The 27976-nt window shown below is 42.7% G+C and overlaps 1 protein-coding gene across 2 annotated transcripts in view; it reads left to right on the top strand.

Moving 5' to 3' along the window:
* The window catches only part of LOC108680696, a 46462-nt gene that overhangs the window by 9308 nt on the left and 9178 nt on the right, over positions 1 to 27976 (top strand). The window contains exons 4-8 of one of the 2 annotated variants that reach the window (XM_047881940.1): positions 7981 to 8197; positions 8389 to 8511; positions 9312 to 9413; positions 12554 to 12660; positions 12963 to 13092. In XM_047881940.1, coding sequence (XP_047737896.1) covers positions 7981 to 8197; positions 8389 to 8511; positions 9312 to 9413; positions 12554 to 12660; positions 12963 to 13092 — 679 coding nt within the window. The remainder of the gene's footprint in view (positions 1 to 7980; positions 8198 to 8388; positions 8512 to 9311; positions 9414 to 12553; positions 12661 to 12962; positions 13093 to 27976) is intronic. The other variant, XM_018169582.2, reaches the window with a different exon arrangement.

A 27976-nucleotide genomic window follows, 5' to 3' on the forward strand; every position in this document is an offset into this window, starting at 1 on the left:
GTTGTTGGGTGTTAAGTTGAAGTTCGTTAATTGACAAAGTATCAGTATTCTACCTTAATCAATCGATTTTTCTGCCTTAATCAAATAATTTTCTAATACGAGCTCTCCGAAATAGAAGAAAAGGATTAATAACTGTCTCTTATACACATCTAGATGTGTATAAGAGACACGGTTCAACTTATCCACGCGACAACATTTCTTCTCGCTTCGAGTCACTGACATGTGGAACAGCCTCCCTGAAGATAAGCTGTCTCTTATACACATCTAGATGTGTATAAGAGACAGAGACAAGGCCATGCATGAGCATATGTTAAGTCTTAAAATGCCTCGTACCCTACGGAACAACTGATATCTAGAAGCGATTTTAAATCTACCGTCCGTAAGGCCAGTCTAGTCAAGAAAAGTACAAGAATCAGCGACAGGCCTATCCAGGCCTATTCTTTAATGCCGAAGATACTAGACTATACTATAGCTTCCATACAGATATGCTCGTAATCACATCAATTACATTGACTTCCTCACTTTTGAACAGGCCCCATCCCGCAAAGCATCCGCACCACTCAAGACTCCTTAAGGGGGAGGTATACCTTCCGGAAAAACTTTTGTTTACAGACGGATCTTTCTGAAACTTCACACACATATATGTAAAACCGCAAAAGAATCACATTTTGTTCGTGTAATTTTTTCGAAAAAATGCATAGAAAACGTGAAATTCATAGAAAACAGCCAAAAATGGGGTACTACGGAAAAGCCTACTCCTCCTAGAGTTTTAAAGCTACAACGATGAGACATATACCATTCCATTGGTAAAGACCATACCAATCGAGTAACGAGGCCCGATTTTTTATTTTTGCCTTTGTTTTTTTTTTATACGCATTTTTCCATTTTTTTCATTTTTTCTCATTTCCCCCCCCCTTCCCCCCCATTTTGAATCAAAACTATGCACAAATCTAAAAAAAGGGCCGTGTTACTGCATAGGTGTGGTCTTTACGAATAGAATGGTATATGTCTCATTGCTGTAGCTTCAAAACTCTAGGAGGAGTAGGCTTTTCCGTGACAAAAAGTTGAACTTTTCAGGACAGCGCGACAAAGTTCCGTGCGCCTTGAAATAGACACTCAATGTAGCATAGAGACCAAACTACAGGCTTCTGTAGCCAATTCCACTCAAGGAAGCTAGCAGCGTCTTGCAGCACACGTCTCCGTATGAAGCAAGCAGGGTAACTGAGCCTTGATGCCAGATTATGCCCAGATACACCACTATATGTAGTCTTAGCGAGTGAATTAAGTCCTATCTATTTTCTGAAGGAAATCCACCCCCGCCCCCCTTTAGAGCCCAGCTGTGTGCGTTAAAATTCACTCACCGCTATCGCAGTAGTATCGTTGGAAAGCTCAGAATGTCAGCTTTAAGATGAGACTAAGCATGTAACTGCAGCACAAATCAAGTAGAAACTATATTCAAAGATTTCAGCAGCTAATTACTTTATATCTAATTAGTTAAAGAACTCTCCCACCCGCTTCCCTTTAAAGAGACGTCATGAACGTAAATATTTACGTACAGACATGGCAGTGGTACCATTGGAAAGAGCAAAATTTCAGCTTTAAGATGAGATTAAAACCCAAAAATGCCAAATCTGAAAATTTTAGGGTATACCTCCCCCTTAAAAGACAAGTTACTCCTCATTCAATTATACAATCATAGCAACCTTAATTACTAGTCTCCACCAAGCGGACTTCCGGCCAAAAACCAATCAGACAACTACGGCGCTCACTAAAGACATTTAAACATGCAACACCCAGTGTTGAATCTGGGGTTACAATGCAGAATCTACCCGATCTTAGTTCACAATCCTGTTTTCACAACGAACTCTATTTTTCTGCTTGATCTGACTCCAATAGATCTTAATATATTAATTAGTCAGTCGTCAAGTACCTATACAAAACTGGTTTACATTAATTTTTTCATTTATTTCGCTCAATTGTTCAAGAACCCCGAAAATTGATCACTGTATTTATTATCATCGCTTTCAATGTTAAATTTTGCCATAGTAAAATTCTATTTTGAATCGCAAAAGAGCTGCTGGCGGTAAACAAGCTACGAAAACACATTGGACAGAAAAATTAAGTGCTCACAAATAAATCATTGGACAAATAGACTTTACAAACTCAAAAATTCCAACTAATGAAATCGCACATCCTCCCACCAAATTATGAACCTTAAAAGAATAATTCACAATTAAAATCAAAATTTCATAAACTAAACTCACCCGAAACCGAACGCAGTCCAACTCCCGATCTTAGTACTTATTCTATGGTTGGAACTCCTCTCTCGTTGATTGTTGGATGTTGTCCGGTTAAGTCTTCCCCAACTGTCAAAATCGGAAACACTTCCCAGTCTTCTGATCTTCGTTTTGGAAGAGGCGCCGCGATTGCGTTCGCTTATCCATTCCCGTAACTCTGACATTTACACAATGATGAAGTATGTTTGAGATTGATCTTTTTTTATCCAAAATCTTGTTCCCAACCATCCTCCAACGAGGAGCAGTGTTCCTGCATCATTTCTCGCACCGTCTCATGTCCTCCGGGCATCAAGATAGGATTACGAAACTCTTCTTTGTCGTCGCTGTTAATGATCGTCGTCTTGACTCTTAATATACCATGGGGACGTTTCGAAAACTGGGAGTATCTAGATAGAGTTTTCGTCTAAGCCTTCCTCCTCCTTCTATATATATTTAGTCACGTATGGCTGTGCACGATGTAACTGCAACAAACTCAACTGCTTCCTAGCGTGAACGACATTTTTCTTGTCCTTCACTAACTCGAAAAATCGTTTCCTCCAGGCAACCATCCACACAATTTATTAAAGGAAATGTGTTTAAGAGGAAAGACTTTTGCTTCGGATTTCAAAACCATGTCAGCTAATTTTTGCTTAGGGTTTATTCAATATTTGTCATTGATCACGAAATTTGATCCAAGTTGTCCTCTCCCACCAGTTTGATGCCACTAGTTCTTCTGAAGTCACTAAGGGGATTTCGGGCTCTTCAAGCCTTTCCACTAAGAGGCTTACTGGCACACTAGGAAAATGCCTCCTCCCAACTTAGTCTTCTCCCGTAGGTTATCTCCATATTTACCTTTTCCTCCATTCCCGCGATAATTTTATTATGACGGAAGGTTTTTCTAAATGGAGTGACGCTGCCATCGCAAGCATGTCTGGATACATGCTCTCCCACGGTTTGACTTCTCAATTAGTTCCCTAAGGATGAGGTTATGAACCTTCTTTGAATTCCCTCACCAAATAATAGTATCACTATTCGGGGTTGACTGGATTCCGAGCTTCGTACTTTTACAGCAGCGTGTTCGTCGAAACTTCGTTGGTACACTGGGTATAAATACTGATAGGCGGCTGTCTCCGGGTTGTTTGTTGGTTAACTACGTTTCAGACGGCTGTCTGACTACCGTAATTTCTAGTGATCTCGCTCCTTTTGCCAACTGGTGGCACAAAAATATCTTATGTTTGTAGGTGATGATTAAGTGCATTTGGCACTTGATGAACTAGCGACAAGACATTGCATAAGGTTCTGGCTTAAGACACAATATGCCGTAAACCTTCTTTAATTTTCATGCCATTCATTGTGGGTCAACTTGTCTGCCTTGCGACAAGCTTCAGCTCTGTGCGTTGCACTATAAAACAAACAATTGGCTCCTTGCCCTGAGTGTAAACCGGCTACTGTAGGAAATTTCCCTTACTTTACTTTCTTTGTTTATCGCTCTTATCTTGTTTCTGTCCTGAACTCTTATTCACTTTCGTGTCTTAGAAACCAGACTCAACTAATGCGATTTTTTCGTCTATATGGTGAATAATGTAAATAATGAACTAACCACTCCTCCATCACCCCCCCCCCCCCCCCGTGTGAGCCTCATACCTTATTCAGCTGCTCAGCCCTGATGGGTTCTTCCTCTTCACCTCCCCGACCTCAAACCTCGCACACGTACAATAAACGAAATAATGCGCAATACGCCTTTTTCGTCCCCTAATGTCTTTTCCATTTCTCCTTAATCTTTCTAGAAGCGTTATACCTCCTCTTGTTCTTTTCAAAACTTTCCTGACGGCATCGCAATAACAAAGAGCTTCAACCTAAAAGATGACTCTCCGATCTACTTCCTGAATCTCTCCCGACTCGGGGAGTCCTCATAATTCCGAATCTCACCATCATAATCACAAATATCCCCCACCATCATTTCGTCAATCTGAAAAATACCACAGTAAACTAAAAATTTTAATTCAATTGAAGAGATGCGAAACGCAAATGTGTCGATAGTATTTAAGATATTTTTCTTCAAACCTTGTTTGACTATGTAAATACTGTAGAAAAAAATCAACTGTCTCCCGCACTTAACTCATCCACGCAAGCCCTCCTCGAAGTCCTGACCGGTTCCCGTCTCCCTCCTCGACTCCAACCCAACCTCATAGTATAGTATAGTATAGTATCTTCGGCATTGAAGAATAGGCCTTGATAGGCCTGTCGCCGAATCTTGTATTTTTCTTGACTAGACTGGCCTTTTGATGTAATCTTTTAAACGGACGGTGGGTTCAAAATCGATTCAATTTCAGTTGTCCGTAGGACACGAGGCATTTCAAGATTATACATATGCTGCTGCATGGCCTTGTCTAGTCTGTTCTTGAATGCGTTCATACTCGGAGCGTCAACAATATCTTCAGGGAGGCTGTTCCACATGTCGGTGATTCGAAGCGAGAAGAAATGTTGTCGCGTGGATAAGTTGCATCGCAGTTTTTTTAGTTTATAGCTGTGGCCCATGGTGCTGGTTCTTGTTTAAAATTCTAGTAATCCTTCTGGGACCTTGAACAAACCATGAGTATACTTGTATACTTCAATGAGGTCACCACGCAGGCGACGATAAACGGAGACTGGGAAGCTTCGTAAACTTCAATCTTTCTTCATAAGACATGCCCTTTAAGCCAGGAATTATCTTGTTGCACGTCTTTAAACACTCTCTACTAAATTTTTGTCCTTTTCAAGTCTAGGTGACCGCACAACGTTTCCAAACTCTAGGTTCGGGCACACGACAGTGGTGAACAACTGCTTCATCATTTCTACATATAGGTACTCGTAGGAGCGTCTGATCAGCCCAAGCAGTTTATTGGAGTTATTAACTCGCGTTTCAGCGTGTCTAGAAATTTTTAGCTCCTTGTCGACACAAACTCCAAGATCTTTTTCCGTGCAAGACTTCTCAATCGTAACCCTCTCATTGCAACCATGTCTTCTCATGCTGAAAGCTTGCTGTTCATTGTTCTTGCCGAGGTGAAGTACTTTACACATGTCAGCATTGAAACTCAGCTGCCACGCATCAGCCCAGTCAACTAAACTATCAAGATCATTTTGCAGTTGCATTTTATTGGATGCATCCTTAACTGTATTATAAACTTTTGTGTCATCGGCACACATGGAGCACATGCTTGACACTACTTCTGGTAGATCGTTTATATAAGCGACAAGCAAAACAGGCTCAAGAACGCTTCCTTGCGCGTATGCCACTACGCAGTTACCCAGTCTGATACGGTTCCGTAAATGCTGACACGTTGTCTTCTGCTACTAGGAAATTCCTGATCCATTGGAGTACATTTCCCTCTATTCCCAAAGAATTCACTTTACGTAACAGTCGCTCATGCGGAACACAAAATCAAATATCAAATGCCTTGGCAAAATCGAGGTACAGTGAATCCACTGGCACCCTTTCGTCCAGCAGGCGAGTCCAATTATTCAAGGTAGACAGGAGATAAGTGGTGTATGATCTGCCAGCAATAAAGCCATGCTGACAGTCTGATAGAAGATGGTTAACAGTCAAGTGATCTATAATCCTATCCCTCATAACCGATTCCATCACCTTACACACAACACTTGTGAGACTTACAGAACGATAGTTAGCGGGGTTATTTCTGTCACCTTTTTTGAACAGGGGTGTCACTTGGGCTTCCTTCCAGTCGGCCGGCAAATTCCCTTCGATTAAGGTTTTTCGAAAGAATACTCATAGGTGGGCAGTAGCGCGCTCCATGTAGCGGCCCCTACATTTTCAGTAGCGCGCTACATGTAGCGGCCGCTGCATTTTCAGTAGCGGACCCCCTTTTTGTCAGTTTTCTAAGAATTTCACGTTTTCTTTCACTTTTTTGGAAAAATTCCCACGAACAAAAAAGTCTTAGATTTATTTTTTACATATGTGTACCAAGTTTCAAAGTTATCTGTCAGTAATTAACCGAAATAGAATTTCCATAAGAAATTGGACATTGCCATTGGAAATTGGACATTTTATTTCGGTTACTTACCGACAGATAACTTTGAAACTTGGTACACATATGTAAAAAATAAATCTAAGACTTTTTTTATTCCTGTGAATTTTTCGAAAAAATGACAGAAAACGTGAAATTGTTGGAAAACCGATGTTTTTTTCTGTGTGACGAATTCGTCACGCCAGGGCGTAAAGGGTATTAAAGCAATGTAGCGGTAGCGCCCGCTACATATTTAAGTAGCGATACGAGGTTTTGCCGCTACAGCGCAACCGCTACATTTTTAGATAAAGCCTTTGGATTTAGTAGTATTAAATATTATTTACAAACCAGCAAGATACATACACAATATAAAATACAGAATAAAACTATACGAAAGCTTTCGGTGTAATGTTGTCAACCTCAGCCTGTTACTAGTGTCAACTTGTTAGTTGTTAACAGAGGTGGGCAGTAGCGCGCTACATGTAGCGGCTGCTACATTTACAGTAGCGGTAGCGGCGCTACATTTAAAGCAATGTAGCGGTAGCGCCCGCTACATTTAGAGCATGCAGCAGTAGCGGTCGCTACATTTCAAAGTAGCGCTGCCCAGCTTTGACTGAATACTGTTAAAGGGCCGGCCAGGACGGTTGCTCATTCGTTGAGTAATCTAGGGTGGAAACCGTCTGATCCAGTTAACTTGTTGGGATTCAGGGAGACCAGGCGCTTGAGAACCTCCTCTTCGTGTATCTCAAAACTAGTCAACTTCGAGCCCATTGGTCGCTCCTCAATAGCTGGAATACTGTTTAAGTCCTCATCTGTGAAGACGCTGCTAAAGAACTGATTTAGAGCATTGGCCTTGCCCTCATCAGGAGATATCTTCCGTTGATTTACATTCAAATAAGCAATACCGTCCCTTGTCGTTCACTTCGTACTAGCATACGAAAAGAAGGCCTTCGGGTTCTTTTTGAGTTTTTTGGCAACATCTTTTTCAAAGTTTTTAACTGCGGTGCGATAAGCTTTTTTAGCTTGATTTCGAGCTCTTGAGTACATGTTATACTCAGCATCGCTACGAGTCCGTATATAACGCTCGTAGGCTTCTTTCTTTGCCTCTAGCTTTACTTTAACCGTATTGTTCATCCACTGTGTTTTTCTGACTCCACCGAGCTCATACAGATACAGCCAACCTAATTATCCGCTATGAGCATATCTTTGTCTCCTCCTGTCTTTCCAGTTTATCCTTCATCTTCCTGGGCACTCTGTGCCACCTATTTTCTTTTTTCCCACTCTCTCCCAAGGGCACCATGAACATATTGTACCTAAGAACACCAAACCGAGTAATCAGCATGCAGGAAAAGAATGTTTCCCAACAAAAACGTAAAAGATGGCGATAATCAACATCGATGCAGAGCATCAGATCATAAGTTTATAAATGGTAGTAATTTGTATGACATATCTTCTCACACAATTGTATATGGTCTGTCTATTACTTTGGTTTATGTGGCCAAAAAACCTGTCGTTATTTATAAATCACATTATCGATGATTTGGAATGGTTTTCATTAGTTAGATTTGGAAGCGCACGACTACATCACCCAGTTACGCTGTTTTTGTACAACAGTTGTACATTTTTTGCCCTGTTCTCCCCTGATTGCTGATTTATCATGACTTGTTTACTGTCCCTGAACAATTGAACCTACTGCACAGTTTGTGCTCGCTGGTGGCGTCAAGAGCAACTTGTTCGGGACGTGCTCCGCTCTCGCCAACACCGTCACGGGCGACCTGTTCGCCATTGACCTCGGAGGCGGCAAAGAATACATAAGATTTGCCCCCAAGAATGTGATTGCTGTTGATTGGGTGAAGCTGAACAGCAGCGGCGCATCAACGGATATCATCGCCTGCTCGGACGCCGCGTTTGCAAGGAGTGAGTTTAATTGACCCCGGGAACAATTACTGCGGATATAATTATGCTTACTTTACATTTGATTGCAGTGAATTGCATTTAAACTTAATTGGCGTAATTTTGTTGAATAATTTTAATGTATGCTAGTTTCATTCATAGATATTACAAGTTTGATTCATTTAAGTTTGACTCAAGTAATCCTTCCTCCTCAGACGCTCTCATGTTCAAGATCAACGGCTCCTGCTACGCCAGCGGCAGGACTCTGTACGACGTCGCGAAGGACGAGCAGGACTGCGGTGACGCGCCTGCTGAAGTTGTCTACGTCATGACGCCTCGTAAGTTGTCTACGTCATGACGCCTCGTAAATTGTCTACGTCATGACGCCTCGCAAGTTGTTTACGTAATTGTTCATTGTAAATTTGGTGGCCTCGTAATTTTCTTCTTCGTGGTTTTTGTGCAGTTGTTCAAATTGAAATTAATCTTCTGTATTACTTAACTAATCTGTATTCTTCATCTGTGTTTCTTGTTTGGATTAGTTAACACCCAAATAGAAGCGAATGTGAATCTTAAGTGAAATAAGTGTGAGCCATAATCGGCAGGAGCAGATTGTGTATGACGATATTATCCATGTTATCTAAGAAACCTAACATAAGCACACGATCCAGCAAAGACTTCAAAAAATGTCATGTGACGCTCTGCCCTTATAATTATAATTTTATTGTGAGGAGGGCGCTGACTTATAACTGGTATCAGGAACGGCAGGAAGTTAGTAGAAACAGCGAATTGTGGTTGAATGATCTGCTGCCTCTTATGAGAGGCCAACCACTGACTTTTGTTTGCTGATGAAACCACAGGAGCTGCTGATCCTTTTTACTTCGTGATCTTTTGCCGTCTGGCCCCCAACTGATTAACATTTTTTCGTTTATTTATTTGGAACTATCGGAGGCCAGCCACCGGCCGCAGAACCTGCAGCAATGTTAAACAAATCTAAAAGTCTTCATCCATCTTGCTTAATGCTCTAGATGATTTCTTAAGTCCGTATCATTAAAAAAAAATGCAACAAAATGCATGGCGTCTAATTTCAGCTCTACGGCACTTGTTCGAGAACAACGGATTGAATTATTTATGTTTACAGCTCAAGGAGAATGGATCGGAAACACCTTCCTTCTTTACACTGAGTCCTCGTCTGACGGGTGCCTCCTCAGCAACATCGACAACACAGGTCACGTCTTCAATGGTCAGTGAGATGACGGCAGAGAGATCACACTATTTTAGATTTATTATGTGGGAGGATATGATTTAATTTTGGTCAAGTGTTACTCGTGTGGTACTGTTCAATGGTCCTTTCTTACGCCTTCCTAAGCAGCCAGCTCCGCGAAGTAAACGCGTGTCAATATGAAGGTGTTACTTATACTTTTCTGTGCCTCTGTTACAAAAATTTCCTGAACATATAAATGCACGAAAACCATTTACCTGCAATTTCTCTCCCCCGTTTTGCACACTCATCAACAGAACCCGACGTTCATGTCCAACTCAAGAAACTTGGCGTCAGGATACCGACTGATCGACTCAACATTTTCCATACAACTTTTAACGATCTTGATGCCCCATTAATTTTATTCACAGACGCTGCCATCTGATTTTACGCCACTTCTGATGATGCGACTGCAATTGGCAGGCTCACCTCAAAAAAGCTACAGATTCATTTCATAAAATCAACATAACTTTTATCGCATACACTCAACCCTAAACGGCGACGAACATTTTTGAACGACAGCTTGACAGAGACGCAAGAAGCTGCACCAGGGACGAAATCAAACATATTATATACACAATAAAACTGGCTACACATGCAGGAAATAATCATAGACAAACGCAACACTCAAATAATCAAAATAGTAACCACAGACACTACAATCGCCCCAGACATTCCTACAAACGTATTTTGAATGTAAAACACCAAAATAACCCTCTCACAATGCGAACAGGGACAGTACGCACACCAACTAATCAGTTTAAAATGTTGCAAATAGAAGACCACGTTCACACCAATACACATACCCCACTCCTTGCTTCGGATGTGCAGCCTAAGACCACACTTACCCCCAATGTAATAACCACCACCAAAAATGCCTCAACGACTATCGCACCTGAGCCGCAACCTGTACCGCACACAAAATACATATACTAAACCAACTCAATTCACAGCGACAAAAAAAAAACACCAAAAAATAGAAAAATAAATATGACACAACAAACAAATATTTCTCCCTATATTTGACGTTGACTGACTAGACGCAACTGAAACTGACAGCTTTCATACTCGATGTCTCGAAGCCCGCATACCCCTCCCGCCTGGAGGCGTATGGTAGCATCGTATTGAAATCACTGAAAGTAAACTACGACATTGACGCGGCTTTTATGATAGAGACTTCGCTTAAATATTTTAACCAACTTGAGGTCACGACCCCAGGCACAGACTTTAACTCTAGGACCGTATTAATTGACAATGACAACCTCAGACGATCATCACTAAATATATCTCAACAGCCAGCAGACAACAACAACCGTAAGAACGACTCATAATGAAGACCGTTACCCTATAAAAAGGAAAATCATTGAATGATAGTAACAGGAATCAACAGAACCCGGACTCGACGAACCATACCCCATCAAACTATTTTGTAGCTCTGAAAACCCCTTTTGAAATCCCTCTGGAGTCACATAACGTTTATCTTGCAGACGAACAGAGAAAGAAGGAATACAGAACGAAGCTTTCGATGAAGGACGCAGACTCTTCAAGAGTACTCGACTATCTGAAACGTGACAGACTGAAGATGCACCATCTATTAATAAACTGCATCCCTCAGTCCTCATGAAAGATACTACAACACAACATCCGCCACTGGACCAATAACGGATCCACTCTTGCGAACATCTACAACCATATTGGCACCGCCAGATTCATTAATGACCACTCTATCACGGATGACAACACTACACTTAGAATATTCAACTACAATGTACTTCCGAACAGCTGCAATAATGACAACACACAAAACTCCGGTGCTGCTATAGCCACTAGGAGTCTCATAAATCATAAACTTCAAAAAAATATGTACAAACGTACCCACTACGTACAGACTACATCATCTGTACATACTTTCACAGACTCTTTAACAGGCCCCATCTCGTTTACCTACTCGCAAACATAAACGCAAGAACACACAACAATAGGAAACAGCTCTCCCAACAATATATAAGGACGATTACACACAGTAATAACCCGCACAAATGTACCCCCATTGGCCGAAACTTTCCAACTCCCATCACCCACAGCAGGACGTCATCTCCAGTCATAAGCCACATCAAGTCATTCATAAGCAACAGAAGGCATTCCACAACACTCTCATATAACCAGGATCCATTCCACAACCTTCAGACCACATTTCAATAATAGTACTCACATTCAGACCCCAACCACAAGACCTTACATTAAAAAACGACACATGCTTAGACAACTGGGCCTCAATCCCATCATAAGACCCTGCATCATTCCAGGCCTCATGCCCCTTCGCGAACATTACTTATGCTAGCGCAACATCACGCCAATCTTCAATGCATCCATCACTGGCACTTAACAGACCACTCATCACCTCCATGGCAAAAACTACACATAGCACTCAGTCTCCTCCAAATACAGACATGGTAGGACCTCATTAGCATTTTAGAAACACAAACCGCGCTCACACAAAAATTCTGGTCGTCCCTAAAGCGCATGCTAAGATCCGACAAGAAGACAAAGCGTCCCATATCTCTAACACAAAAATATCCAAAGCGACAAACCAGAAAAAAAATCATCTTCCACCAACATTGGCCGGACATACGGTATTCACTCAGAACGACGCAAAGAACGAAGATTTTGACATCGATCACATCTGCACCGTAAAAGACACCGAAGAAACAACATACATCTCATTCACCCATGCAATCATGGCGACCTTACCCGACTCCACCTTGTATACTTTCCACCCATAACCATGAAATGGAAAACTACGGCGCACACTGAAAATATTTCTACAGAAAGCACCGGGCTTCACAAGAATCAAAACCCTTCAAGTCAAAAAATCTGTTCAAAATAATGATCCACTACCCGCTGTACATATTCAATCTCTCCATCTCCGTTGGTTATTTCCCAGATTCACAATAATGATGATGTTCCACGCAAAACCCGCCACATCTCATCACCAAGTACGAAACTACAACTTGATTTCACTAAGACATCCACGGGAAGTTCTTAGATAAAATACTAAACAATAGATTACATGAGCACCTCAGCATGGGCACCTCAGAGGGTTTACTTTGTCTTATTTTCAGACTCCGTGAAAACTCCGTACAACCCTGGACTGATGCCGCAAAAGCTGACTTGCTGCAATACAATAAAAGCCGGACATTGCGTCGAGATTGCGTCGAGAAGTGATCCTCCTGTCGATAGACTCCTGCGTCTCGAAATAATTTTCTCGAAATGAACCGGGACAGACGAAACGAGACGAGAAAATTCCGGGAAAAAAATAACGGGACAGAGGGTAAAATTTGTCCCGGAATAAACGTATGAACCGAGACAAGAACCTATTTTAACCGGGATGTCTCGTCTCGTCTCGGTATCGTCCCGGAATTCCTACGGAGGGCTGAAAATTGTCCCGGTTTTTATTGCGAACCGGGACAGAGCCTGTTGTCTCGTCTCGTCTCGTCTCGGAATAAATAAAATGCCAAACGCAGGAGTCTACCTGTCGATACCGAAAACTTCGCGTACTGCGAGGCCAAGACTCGGTGCGAGGCCCTCGGCTTGCAGCTGGCGTCCTACGAGTTGCAGACCACCTCCGAAATTGTGGAATACTTGGCGGGAAATTATAAGCGTGAGTGGTGATCTACCTAATAGGTCTTGGGCCGTTCAATGTGTATAGTTTGAAATTCTTAAATCTGTCAGCCAATCACTGAAGGTTTTCAAGCTTAACCCACCTAACACAGACGAATAGACGCTAGGCAGGGTGGCATAGTGGTAACAGTTCAGAGTACCAAGATTGGCGCAGAGAGGCGCGGGTTCGATCCCAGCTCTGTGCGTCAGTTTCTGGTCAGAATCTGCAAGGAGGCCGGGCGGTTAAGCACAGCAGAATTGTAGCAGTGAGCTGCGAGTTCGAGACCGCAAAATGCTGTGAATGTTCTGCGATGTTGAGAACCGGCGACAGGCCTACGGCCTACTAAACGCTGAAACCGCTATATAATAATCGGCCACTTCGTGTACTTAGAACGCTAAGAGTACTTTGGCGAGATTCATAAGTACGGCCCTTGTACTGCAAAGCTGAACTCAATTCTTGTGCTGATTGATTTTGCACTTTATGTGAAAAATCGAGCACTTGTTACACGGATTGTCACCGACAACATGATTGAGCGAGCTTTTTGGGCGGAGAGTAGAACCCTGATATTAGTTCATTTATCCATTCACCGACTTGACATTGAACAATCAACTCTTAAATAAAAATGTCGTATAGGGTCTTATTTAGATCGATGAGTTCAAAGGTACGATTGTTATAGATCTTCACTTTCAATAATGAAAGATAGGATTGCAGGGTGGCAGCAACACAACTATTTCACGAGATCGAATGTAGGTGCGAGTTAAGCTCTTTTACAGACCGGCGTACATTTGTCTCAACTACAAAGTTTTCGAGTCTGTATAAATAGTTGTTTAAGTGTGAGTTACATATTGGGAATATAAATAGCCTCAGAAATCAGCGCTCTATTGCAGTCAGTTTCATGGCACAGAATAATTATTGTTGAATTTAGAAAAATTTCATCCCGTGTTAGATCGATCCTTGTCATGTGTTCGATTCTTTAACACGTTGACTCCGAAGTGGTACATATGCGTATCACGAGGTTTATTTCTGCAGGACGTAGTGGTACGTTCATGGTTCCCAGATGGCCTAAAAGCGGTCAAGTCTATATTTATAGATACCAGCGTAAAAATTCACTCTTTTTTGCAGTTTTGCACTTATATTTTTAGCAACACTTTTTAACACGTAATTATTTTTGACAACCATTTTTAATACTCAATTATTTCAACAATTTTTTCAAATAGATTTTACCGTACTATTTCGTATTTATTAACATACTATACATATTATTCCGGTAGTGCACTGCATAGACCAATGAAAATTCAATATAAATCTTCAATTTTTATATTTCATAATAGTACAAAAAATTGAATAATAGTATAGTGGGGCCTCTGAAAAATAACGGTGTCCTTGTTGGAGACGACAAGGGCATGTGTGAACTTCTGGGAACTCAATTTGATAAAAGTATTCAGCGAACTCCGATACTCAAGGCAGGAGAACGAAATTGGAGTCATTCAAGAACTTCCAGGGGATCGGGAGCTGACGAGCATTGAGTTTGAAACGCCTGATCTAGAGAGGAGTATCCAAGAATTATCTACGTATTCGGCTCCCGGGCCGGATGGGGTCCCTGCAGTATTACTGAAAAGATGTGTCGGTGCACTAAATGTCCCTCTGACTTTGCTCTGGAAAACATCATTGAGAGAAGGAAATGTCCCAAGTGACCTTAAATTAGGGCTAATTACCCCTATCTACAAAGGAGGTGCAAGAGACAAACCACAAAATTACAGGCCGGTTACATTAACATCACACGTAATCAAAGTAATTGAGAAGGTTGTTGCCAGAAGGTTGGTGCAGTACATGGAAGACGCTGATCTTTTCAACAGAAGGCAACACAGTTTTAGATGAAATCGTTCCTGTTTGTCTCAGTTACTGGAGCATCATCACCAAATCCTGGCCATGCTGGAGGAGGGGGCCGGGGTGGACGTGGTGTATTTAGACTTCGCGAAAGCCTTTGACAAAGTCGACCATGGAGTGCTCTTCAGAAAATTAAGACTGCTGGGAGTCGGAGGTGAATTGCTGGCATGGATCCACAGCTTCCTAACAGAAAGACTACATGCTGTAGTTGTTGGAGGCTCGAGATCGAGCGTGGCGAGGGTGAAGAGTGGAGTAACACAGGGAACGGTACTCGGCCCAATCCTCTTCCTCATCCACATCGCCGACATAGATGTGACAGTGAATCACGCCACTGCATCGTCATTCGCGGACGACACCAGGATATTAATGACCATCACGGACAGGACGGACAGTGAGAGGCCCTAGTGAACAACTGGGCCCTAGTGAACAACATGCAGTTCAACGGGAGCAAGTTTGAGGTCCTGAGGTACAGAGGAACCGGAAGAGCTTGAATGGACCACCGCTACCTGGCACCTGACAACTCAGAAATCGAAGAGAAGCGACTCGTTCGCGATCTGGGAATGTTGATGAACAATCAGGTCAATTTTGGTGATCACATACCGGCAGTAACCGCAAAAGGTAGACAACAGATGGGGTGGATCTGGCGAACGTTCAGAACGAGAGAAGCGGAACTGATGATCACACTCTTCAGAGCCCTTGTAATACCTATCCTTGAATACTGCTGCCAGCTCTGGACTCCGTTTACACTAGGCGCAATACGGTAACTGGAAGGAGTCCAACGAACCTTTACTTCCAGGATCAGAGTGATGGAGAATTTTAACTTCTGGGAGAAGTTACAGCTACTGAGTCTGTACTCACTGCAGAGGAGACGGGAGAGGTATGTCATTCTGTACACATGGAAAATGATAACCGGTATGATGCCAAACTTCGAGAGCGAGACCTTCAGGATTCAGACATATCACAACGAGAGAAGGGGGAGACTGTGCAAGATCCCCCCACTACGTAACAGATCCGCGGTCAGATTTCAATCCCTGCAGGAAGGATCACTTTCCGTGGCAAGGCCAAGGCTGTTCAACGCCCTACCAAGGGATCTAAGAGAGGGGGAGTTCACCCTGGAGACCCTCAAGAGACAACTAGACGTGTTTCTGGGCACAATCCCAGATCGACCTCCCCTGCAACACTACCAGCGGCGAGAAGCAAGCAACAGCATCGTGCATCAGGTGGCCCAAATGAGGGCGGATGAACGATAACCAGAGGCGGCGATCCCTCGTGGCCTGGGACTGCTATGTCCTAAACAAATACTAAGGATTCAAGATGAAGCAATTTGAGTCAACGTGTTAAACATGTGTTTTCGGACCTTCTTAAAATTATGCATTGTGAGTTGTTTGAAATTTTTTTTGGAAATACCCATTTTTCGTTATCACTTTAGCAATAGGCCGTTGCTACGGCGGAAATAAATTGCGACCAACCAAACGTCTGCGAATGTTGCTGCTGAGCATCTGCCTGTGTCGACCTGTAGGCCTCAAAACCTGCATAGCGTTCGTGTTTATCGCCACTGTGTGCAGCCTTGTCGCCGATTATCGCTCGGCTGCCTCAACATCCGTTCGTTGAATAACAAAGTTGACGAGTTTTTTCACATTTTTCGCTCGTACTCACTAGATGTCGTCGTCTTGACCGAGACCTGGCACGACGCTGACTCGGTTTGCTCAGTCTTCGCGCTGAAGGACTCAAAGTAGTTGAGCGCGCAGCCCCGCATGCAACCCAACACCCTGTCGACGAATTACGGTGGAGTAGCTACCCTCGCCAGCGGGGGCGTGCACCTTTCCGTTCTTGACATTTGCGCTCGACCCACCAGTTTTGAGCTGCTATGTACTAGGGTCACCTGTGCTTTGTTTACGAGCGTTGCAGTCGCCATCTATCGCCCGGATCGGTTGCTGTGTCGCTCGATTTTTCGTCGAATTGAGCGATGACTTCACCAGACTTGTGACTTTCCAGGATCATGTCCTTGTCACAGGCGATTTGAACATTCGACTGGATCGCGTCGAAGACCTTTCGGCTCGTCAGCTGAACGACCTTCTGGCCACCTTTGGCATGGTTTGACACGTAACCTTGCCGACGCACGACATGGGTGGACTGCTCGACGTTGTGATCACACGTGCTGACCATCAAAGTCTGCCTGTCGACATCATCTAGATCGCAATATCCAACCGTTTATTACTTCAGCGGACGGTGTCATGTGTGCGTCCGATGCCAGAGTACAAAACAGTTTCCTATTGTCCGTGGCGCGGTCTCAACGCTGAAGTCTTGCGCTAAAAATAACAGTAGTCCTGACTAAGAAGGCCTGATTTATGGTCGGCACTATCAGTCAACGACCTCGTGCAACTCTCTTATACTGAGCTGACATATGCACTCGATGACCTCATTCCTGCACGCACAGTTCGGGTACCCCTACGAGTCTTCGACCGATGGTTCAACGATGAATGTCGAGCCTCGAAGCGGGGGGTTCGACTGCTCCAGCGGGCTGTCTACCGTGCGAACAGACGCGGCAATCCTGCTGCTGCCGCTGTTGTGGATTCCAACTGGCGAGATGAGCGGCGCAATTATGTCGACCTTTTTCATTCTAAACGTCATTTGGCGCCAGAGAATCGACGTGCAACGCAGAGATCCTAAAGCGTTGTGGCGTTCGATAGATATACTTATGGGAAGATGTCATATAGAGGCTTCGGTTGACGTAAGCGTGGAGGAAGTCCATGCAGTTTTTGAAAACAAAAGTTTTGCTGTGCGAGTGTCGTCGGCCGATGCTCCGCCGGCAGCAATTGCGCCGTGACTGCGTGCTTCAAGAATTCACTCGCTTCACAGCTGGCGACGTCATCGCTGCAGTGCGCGAGCTGCCTAACAAGCAGCGAACCAGCGATCCGCTGCAGACGTCGTTACTTGAGGGGAATGTTGTAACCCTAGCACCTTTTTTGGTCGAACTTCTCAACCACTGCTTCACTAACAGTGTTGTTCCGATGAACTCCAAATCAGCCTACGTTACGCTTCTATTAAAAAAAACAGACCTTGACGCTTCCGATCACAAATCATATCGACCCATCTCCAACATGTCAATTTTGTCGAAACTCCTGGAACGCGACAGCTGAACAACCACCATCTTCAGAACTCCGGTCTTATGCCTCGCCTCCAGTCTGCATACCGTCATCTCCACTCAACGGAAATCACTGTGCTGAAGGTGCTTTCAGATTCAGACATTCTGCAAGCAGTAGACCGCGGCGACATGGCGGCACTAGCTTTACTCAACCTGTCGGCCGCGTTTGTCACGGTCGACCACGCCACTTTATTAACATAACATAGTGATTTCGGCGCTAAAGAGTAGGCCTGATGTGGCCTGTCGCCGAATCTTGGACTTTTCGTGACTTGTTCATAGAAGATCTAAAATCTTGTCATTTGACCGGATATTTTCAAGACTGACGGTAGTTTGCAATAGCTACTACAGGGTCAGCCATATTTATAGCAACGGATGTTTGCTATATAAAAATAAATTAGTTTCTAGGAGACTTTTATTTTATAATGACGCTTAATATCATCTATTAATTCATCTATTTTATATTGCAGAAGTCTAAGGTGTCTAAATTTATTATTACTTATGGCAGTAGATGGAAATGTAATTGTAACCCTTCATGAAAAGGGCGAGAGTTATTCAGTCATTGCAAAAAAGCTCCAAATTCGTCGTGAAACTGTGTGGAAGGTGGTAAAAAAAATTCAAGGAAGCTGGTGAAACATGCAATCGACCTGGTCAAGGAAGGAAACGAAGTGTCCGAACAAAACAATAGGTCAAAAACACGAGGGAGAAGTTGAGGAGAAACCCTCGTCGCTCAGCTGCAAAATTGGCTGCAGAAGCAGGAGTCAGTCAGACATCAATGCGTAGAGTCCTTAAAGATGACCTCAAAACCTCCCTTTACAAGATGCAAACAAGGTATGAACTAACAGACCGTCATGAACGAATGAGGCTCGAAAGATGCCTGCATATTCTGGATCTCATTGAGGATGGCACGCTGCCCAAATTGGTGTTCAGTGACGAGAAAAAATTTGACATTGAACAGAGCGTTAACCGTCAAAATGACAGAGTTTGGAGTCGGGATGAATCTGTAGCAACCAGAACAGCAACACGACGTCAAAATCCCATGTTCGTGATGGTTTGGGTCGCGGTAACCGCCACTGGGAGGTCCCCACTCGTTTTTGTCCCCTCAGGAGTGAAATTGAACAGTCAGCGATACATTTCGGACATTTTGGAAGCTGTGTTTTTACCTTGGGCTCGTAAACACTTCAACGGCTCACCATGGAGTTTTCAACAAGACTCTGCCCCATCGCATGGCTCAAACATGACCCAAAACTAGATTCAGGGTCACATCCCAGCGTTCATTAGCAAAAATGAAAGGCCCTCAAGAAGCCCTGATTTGAATCCTCCCGACTTTTCTGTGTGGGCTGTTTTAGAGAGTAGGGTCTGCAGAACACCTCATGATTCTTTGGATAGTTTGAAGTCTAAATTGACACGAGAATGGGCCTTGATCCCTCAAGAAATGCTGCGTGTCTCCTGTGAAGCTTTCCCGCGTAGATTGGAGGCCGTCATTAAAAATAAGGGTGGTCATATTGAATAAATATGTCTGAGAATTGTTTAGGTAATTCTTGGCTACTAGCTATTCCATTAAAAAACCATGCACCTGTTTGTTTCATTGAGAAATAACAAAAAAACATGCGTTGCCATAAATATGGCGGACCCTGTAGACTTCTACCGAGTTCGATATGGTGCTAGAGCTAGACATTTCAAACCTGAACACATATTTTTCCATAGCTTTATCTAGTCTGTTCTTGAACGCGTTCATACTCGGAGCGCCAACGATGTAATCAGGGAGGCTGTTCCACATGTCGGTGATTCGAAGCGAGAAGAAATGTTGTCGCGTGAACAAGTTGCAGCGCAGTTTTTTAATTTATAGCCGTGGCCCCTGATGTTGGTTCTTGTTTCAAATTCTAGTAATTCTTCGGGGACCTTGTATAAACCATGAGTATACTTGTATACCCACGCAGACGTCGATAACTGAGGCTTGGAAGCTTCATTGCGTCGACTTGCCGGATCATTCGGCCTGCGCGGCACAGTGCTGCTGTGGTTCGAGTCCTATCTCAGGAATAGATTTCAGTGCGTTCGACGCTGGAACTCTTCTTCTACGCCATGAGTAGATAGCAAACCGAGATCATGGTAACAGTTTTCATAAACAGCTTAACAGGGTACGTATCATTAACCCCAATAAATCTTCTTTATTACGTGAGAATTTATAAACATTAGTTTCTTGAAGTAGTCCAGATTTTTTACAGAGATTGTTATGAATAACAAGGTTTTTACTTTTCTTATTTTTGTAGTAGATGGGAAGTTTTGTTTTTCAATTATCCGCTGTGCTCTTGATATTATTATGGATGATTGACTGAAGGACTCGTTCATCTATTTTGTGGCCTTTATTCATCTGGTTTTGGTAGAAGATTGTTGTGACGTTTCCATTAGATATTGCTGCATTGCTGGTTAGATTATTTCTGGAACGATAATTTGATACTTCAGAGTCGACTGGCCTTTGATCAAACTTGCATAAAAGAAAAGCTTATGTCAAAGTACACGAATTGGTAATTTTGTGCATGTGTTTTTTTTCTGGGTTGGCTTTGTGGAATTAAATATTATTTAATCCCACTCACTTATGCATCGCCTCCACACCATCGTGCACAGAATGCGCATCCTACGATCACCAATACACTTAGTGCATCAATACACATAAAAATGCCGCAACTGCCACCAAGATCACCGAACACTTACCACCAACTACCCACACAGGAAATAAACCGTCATTAACAAACAAAAACAATACTAGACAAAGTAATGAAAAAAACACGACAGACATACGGGCAAATAGCCAAACATGCAATTCAACAGACCAACACATCAAAACAGCCTCACTCCGACCAATACAACTTAAATCAACCTGACTATAATAGTTACAGAAGCTCACATCACCCACCTAATACGACCAGAAAAAATGAAAAATAAGAAACGAAAAGTAAAAGGAATTGCGCCTCTTAAAGTCAGGACTCAACGAAAAAATATCCGTTCGACTATTTAGGAGTGACAATGACCCCAACCCAATCCACGAAGTCCCTGGTACCTTTCCGAACGAGGAAAAAGAACCTTTGACTAGAGGTCTCCGTGAAGGACGTGGACTCCTCCGATATAACAGACTATTTGCAACGCGATAAACTAAATTTCAACAGGCCTACAATCAACGTCATTCCTCACGACATCTTCTGAACCATTGATAGACTCTCAACCACATCTACTAAACATGTCAAAACAATCTACATCAAAACCATACCCCATAATAATCCCCCAAATCCAAACTTTTTTAACGACACGTTGTAGTCTCCCTACTAGAAAATCTCTGATCCATTCGAGTATATTACTCTCAATTCCCAAAGACTTCAATTTACGCTACAGCCGCTCATGTGGGACACTGCCAAAAGCCTTGACAAAATCAAGGTACTCTGCATCTACTAGCTACCTTTCGTCTAGCAGGCTGGTTCATTCGTTCAAAGTAGTCAAGAGGTTAGTGGTGCAGCACCGGCAGTAAATCGTTGTTGACAGTCTGATAGGAGATTATTAACAGGTAAATGATCAATCAAATGATCCTTCACAACAGATTCCATTATCCACACTTGTCAAACTGACTGGGCGATAGGTGCCCGGGCAGCTTTTGTCGCCTCTTTTGAACAAAGGTGTCACTTGGGCTTCTTTCCAGTCAGCCGGCAAGATCCCTTCGTTCATGATTTTTTTTCAAAAAAATTACATATAAGGGCCGGCTACAATGGTTGCTAACTCTTTAAGTAATCTGAGGCGGAAGCCACTCGATGTACATGACTTGTTGTGGTTTAGAGCGAATAGGCGTGATTAGAAATATAACGTGTCCTACTTCTACTTTATTTCTACTTTCCTTTTAGTCGTGATGTAGTGATTGCAACCGTGACTATGCTTTAAGTAGATATAGGCGATTTCGGCGGTAAGTATTTCTCTTTGTTCCGGTTATTTCGACCGGTTATTTCGACACCTATGATAATCTCTTCAATCGCCGCGATTAACTTTTCTCTCGATATCCAACTGTCAGGTTTTAGCACGAGTGGTCAATAGGTCGCGATGGAAGGTTCTCGACACTGGCAGTGCGACTTAACAAGGAGAAAGACACACACATTTATCTCAAACTTCATATACTAAAAAGGGGCACTATATCCTACACCTAGTTACAGATTTAGGCACGGTGACAATAACGAGAGCCCAGGTTTACTTGCCGAAAGAAAATCCTATCCTATACCGAGCTGGGCATGAGACAACAAAATTTTGACAATGTTACTAACAGACACGGAATTATAAATGTAACTAGATCGTGAGGACTGAACAAGGTGGCTACACGAGAACGCTATATTTTATCAACTTAACATGGGTACATCACCGCTTAAATGCCGCGAATCCATCTGATCTCTGCCTGTGAGACTGGTAATTTTCGGCTCTTGACGAAGCTCTTTGGGCGAGGGTTACTGGAGACGTCTCCTCGATGACAGCCGGCGGTCTTAGAATACGGCTATAGTAGGCTGGACGCTCAATCGGGGTGTATTTTCTTCGCTGGAGTTCAGGAAACTTGCAGGCCACTCTAGTGAATCCAGAATCTATTCGCAGGTCGATTGACTTCAGGAATAAACTATCTTCGTCGATAAGTGGTGTTCAAATAGTTACAGGACTTCGTCGATTAGAAAAACAGCGACTATAAACGGCGTGTTAAAATGGTCTCTTCTGAACGGTACTCGAGGCTCACGATACTTGCGACCACTTGCGTCCACGATACGTCTGACTGCCTCGAACACCCGAACGGGACTCCCTCGCGGTCGGCCCGCTCTCTCTCTTAAATACTGCGCCGGTCTCGCGCAGCGCTCTAGCTAGGCGGTTTGAGCTCCTCCCTCGAAATCCCGAGTTTATGTCTATCATCAATCCCTAATTTTATGTAAAATTTATTCCTATTCCTATTCCTAATCACCTCTGATAACGATAAAATGCTGAACAGTCTTCTACCAAGCATGACTTTCAGCAGGTCGCATACGTTAATCGTTGGTGACTTTAACCATCCAGAAATAGACTGGGAACATGAATCCTCTGCAAGGGATGAGAATCACCCTTCATCCTTGTTCATGGAGTCTGTGAGAGACTCATTTTTATACCAGCACATCACAAAGCCAACCCATTTTAGAGGTAATCAGACTCCAAATACCCTAGACCTAGTGTTTACTAGTGAAGAATCAATGGTAGAAGAGCTTCGCCATGAGGCTCCGTTGGACAAAAGTCGCCACCAGTCATTGTTTTTCAGTATTAAGTGCTATACAGAAAAGACGCCTCGGAAGCGTGAACGTTTCAACTTTGCGAAAGGCGACTATGTTAAACATCGTGAATCAGTTAATGCAGCGAACATTTCGGACTGTATCATGAACATGAATGTGGCGGAGTCTTGGTCATTCATCAAGAACATAGTTATGTCTGCAGTTGATGCGTGTGTACCTATGATAAAGCTCGGTGGAGTCAGAAAAACACAGTGGATGAACAATACGGTTAAAGCAAAGCTAAAGGCAAAGAAGGAAGCCTACAAGCTTTATTTACGAACTCGTGGCGATGCTGAGTATAACCTGTATGCACGAGCTCGAGATCAAGCTAAAAAAAGCTTGTCGCACCGCAGTCAAAATTTTTGAAAAAGACGTTGCTAAAAACTCGAAAAAGAACCCGCAAGCCTTCTTCTTGTATGCTAGTTCGAAGTGTAAGACAAGGGACGGTATAGCTGATTTGAATGTAAATCAACGGAAGATATCTTCTGAGGAGGGCAAGGCCAATGTTCTAAATCAGTTCTTTAGCAGCGTCTTCACAGATTAGGACTTGAACAGCATCCCAGCTATTGAGGAGCGACCAATGGGCTCGAACTTAACTAGTTTCAAGATACATGAAGAGGAGGTTCTCAAGCGTCTGGTCTCCCTGAATCCCAGTCATCTGGATCAGACGGTTTCCACCCTAGATTGCTCAACGATTCAGCAACCTTCCTGGCCGGCCCTTTAACAGTATTCTTTAGGAAAATCTTAATCAAAGGGACTTTGCCGGCCGACTGGAAAGAAGCCCAAGTGACACTCTTGTTCAAAAAAGGTGACAGAAGTAACCCAGGTAACTACTGTCCTGTAAGTCTCACAAGTGTTGTGTGTAAGGTGATGGAATCGGTTATGAGGGATGGGATTATCGATCACTTGACTGTTAACCATCTTCTATCAGACTATCAGCATGGCTTTATTGCTGGCAGATCATGCACCATTAGTCTCCTGTCTACCTTGAATAATTGGACTCGCCTGCTGGACGAAAGGGTGCCGGTGGATGCACTGTACCTCGATTTTGCCAAGGCATTTGATAGTAGACTCCTGCGTTTGGTTTTTTTTTTATCCGAGACGAGACGTGACAACAGGCTCTGTCCCGGTTCGCAATAAAAACCGGGACAATTTTCAGCCCTCCGTAGGAATTTCGGGACGATACCGAGACGAGACGAGACATCCCGGTTAAAATAGGTACCTTAAAATTTCCCGGAATTTATAGCCATTTTAACGAGACATAACGAGACGAATCAATTATTGATGTGGTGTAAACTTTGGCTTACCATCATACATTTTTACAGAGCTGGGCAGCGCTACTTTGAAATGTAGTGGCCGCTACCGCTACATGCTCAAAATGTAGCGGGCGCTACCGCTACAATTGCTTAAATGCAGCGCCGCTACCGCTACCGAAAATGTAGCAGCCGCTACATGTAGCGCGCTACTGCCCACCTCTGGTAACAACTAACATGACACTATTAACAGACTGAGGTTGACAACATTACACCGAAATCTCCCGTATTCTGTAATTTATATTATGTATGTTTCATGCTGGTTTTTAAATAATATTTAATACCAGAGGTGGGCAGTAGCGCGCTACATGTAGCGGCCGCTACTAGTGGCCGCTACATTTTCAGTAGCGGTAACGGTAGCCCGCTACATATTGAAGTAGCGATACGATGTTTTGCCGCTACAGCGCTACCGCTACATTTATAGATAAAGCCTTTAGATTTTACTTAATAATATTAAATATTATTTAAAAACCAGCATGATACATACATAATATAAATTACAGAATAAAACTGCACAAAAGATTTCGGTGTAATGTTGTCAACTTCGGCCTGTTACTACTGTCAACATGTTAGTTGTTACTTGTAAAGTTGTTACCAGTTACCACTTACAGGTATTTTTTCATGTTACAGTTTGCTTATACAGTTATTTTTACACAGTTATTTTTATGTTTCATCTTCCCTACATGGATGTCTACTTTAATCTACCAATCTCAAAAATAATCCACATATATATATATATATACAAATAAAAGACTGATTTTTTATATGTATACGTGGATAAATTTTTAGATTAGTAGATTAAAGTACACATCCATGTAGGGAAGGTAGAACAAAAAAATAACTGTAACTTTTATTTACTGTATCTAACCCGTAATAGTACGGTAAGGTTAATTGCAATAAAGTTGCATTGATGTTTTGAAAATGTTTTATTATCATTAAATGTTTATGAGTAAATCCCAATGGCAGAACAATAAATATTTAGAGATTTCTAATAATTTTGGCCATTGTAGCGGCTAATGTAGCGGCGCTACATTTTACTGTAGCGGTATCGCTCGCTACAATCTAGTGGGTGTAGCGGTAGCGGTAGCGCCTGCTACATTAAGAGCATGTAGCGGTAGCGGTAGCGCCGCTACATTTCAAAGTAGCGCTGCCCAGCTCTGTTTAATACTATTAAGTAAAATCTAAAGGGATAATCTATAAATGTAGCGGTAGCGCTGTAGCGGCAACACCTCGTATCGCTACTTAAATATGAAGCGGGCGCTACCGCTACAATTGCTTAAATGTAGCGCCGCTACCGCTACCGCCACCGCTACTGAAAATGTAGCGGCCGCTATTAGCTGCCGCTACATGTAGCGCGCTACTGCCCACCTCTGCATTTATATAATAACTTGAGACGTATCCTTTTACTATTCTGATTGGAGCTCGGCAATTGAAATGATTTTTTCTACGAATACATGTTGTGGTTTAATATGGAATTAATCTTGACAGGCAAATAAAAATGGAAAAACACATTTTTTTCAAAAATTGTGTTCTATGATGGTTTGGAGGAGGCCATACTAGCTGTAGCTGGTGACATCGGCTGACTGGACAGACTTTGATTAGCCTCCAGCTCAATCACAGAACCAGATTCATCGATCTTGCCTTAAGCAATCTCCTTCAACAAAAAGTTTGGAAAGAAATATCAACAACATTTTAAAATACAACAAAATTTAAGTTGGAAAAAATATAACAGTTTGATCTTCAAAAAAGAACTCGAAATGTCCATGGTATCCTTTCTAAATAACGTTAAACAAGCCCATGTGTTTGATAACAATTCAGGAAACTGCGCAATTTTGAAGATTTCCTGGAGGCGTAGCAAAAAATTTTACTAAGGGCAGAGATAATCTAATACTAGCTTTAGTATTATTAGGAATATCTTACCAGGACTCCACTCCAATGTCTACTAATTGGCCGACTAATCTAGACACTGCGTCCCTACTCCCCATGCGCTTCATGGCGCCTGAACTCGTTGCGAACGCGTAATAAACTCGACTCATATTCGTAAGGTTTCAATAACTGCCATGGAAGCCTTAGTTAAGACTTAATAGTAACATTTTTGACTCAATACTCAGCCATGCATACATCGACAGGTTTGCGGTGTTTGTCGGACCTCTAATTAACTTCCATGTCAGTTAGTCAGACAAATTTTGCTAAATCTGCAATTAACTCAATTTAACTGGTAACTGTCTATGGCCCTATTAGCAATAAAGGGCTAACTTGTCATTCTTCAACCCATGTTTTCGAAATGATTCGTAACGTAGTCGAAAAACTTGTTTTTTCTTAAATAATTAAGACAAATCTCGTCTCGTCTCGTTATGTCTCGTTTCAAATCTGTCTGTCTCGTCCCGGTTCATAATTTACCGGGACACAAGTTTAAAGTCCGGGACAGTAGTCTTATCTCGGTTCATACGTTTATTCCGGGACAAATTTTACCCTCTGTCCCGTTATTTTTTCCCGGAATTTTTTCGTCTCGTTTCGTCTGTCCCGGTTCATTTCGAGAAAATTATTTCGAGACGCAGGAGTCTATTTGATAGTGTTCCGCATGAGCGACTGTTACTTAAAGTGAATTCTTTGGGAATAGAGGGAAATGTACTCCAAATGATCAGGAATTTCCTAGTAGGCAGAAGACAACGTGTCAGCATTAACGGAACCGTATCAGACTGGGTAACTGTGCGCAGTGGCGTACCGCAAGGAAGCGTTCTTGGACCTGTTTTGTTCGTCGCTTTTATAAACGATCTACCAGAAATAGTGTCAAGCGTGTGCTCCATGTATGCCAATGACACAAAAGTTTATAATACAGTTTAGGATGCGTCAAATAAGATGCAACTGCAAAATGATCTTGATAGTTTAGTTGACTAGGCTGATGCGTGGCAGCTGCGTTTCAAAGCTGACAAGTGTAAAGTACTTCACCTCGGCAAGAACAATGAACAGCAAGCTTACAGCATGAGAAGACATGGTTGCAACGAGAGGGTTATGATTGAGAAGTCTTGCGTGGAAAAAGATCTTGGAGTTTGTGTTGACAAGGAGCTAAAATTTTATAGGCATATTGAAACGCAAGTTAATACATCCAATAAACTGCTTGGGCTGGTCAGACGCTCCTACGAGTACCTAGATATCGAAATGATGAAGCTGTTGTTTACCTCTGTCGTGCACCAGAACCTAGAGTTTGGAAACGTTGTGTGGTCACCGAGACT

Source organism: Hyalella azteca, unplaced genomic scaffold (assembly GCF_000764305.2).
Source record: "Hyalella azteca isolate HAZT.00-mixed unplaced genomic scaffold, Hazt_2.0.2 contig9179, whole genome shotgun sequence".
In the NCBI taxonomy this organism is placed as follows: domain Eukaryota; kingdom Metazoa; phylum Arthropoda; class Malacostraca; order Amphipoda; family Hyalellidae; genus Hyalella; species Hyalella azteca.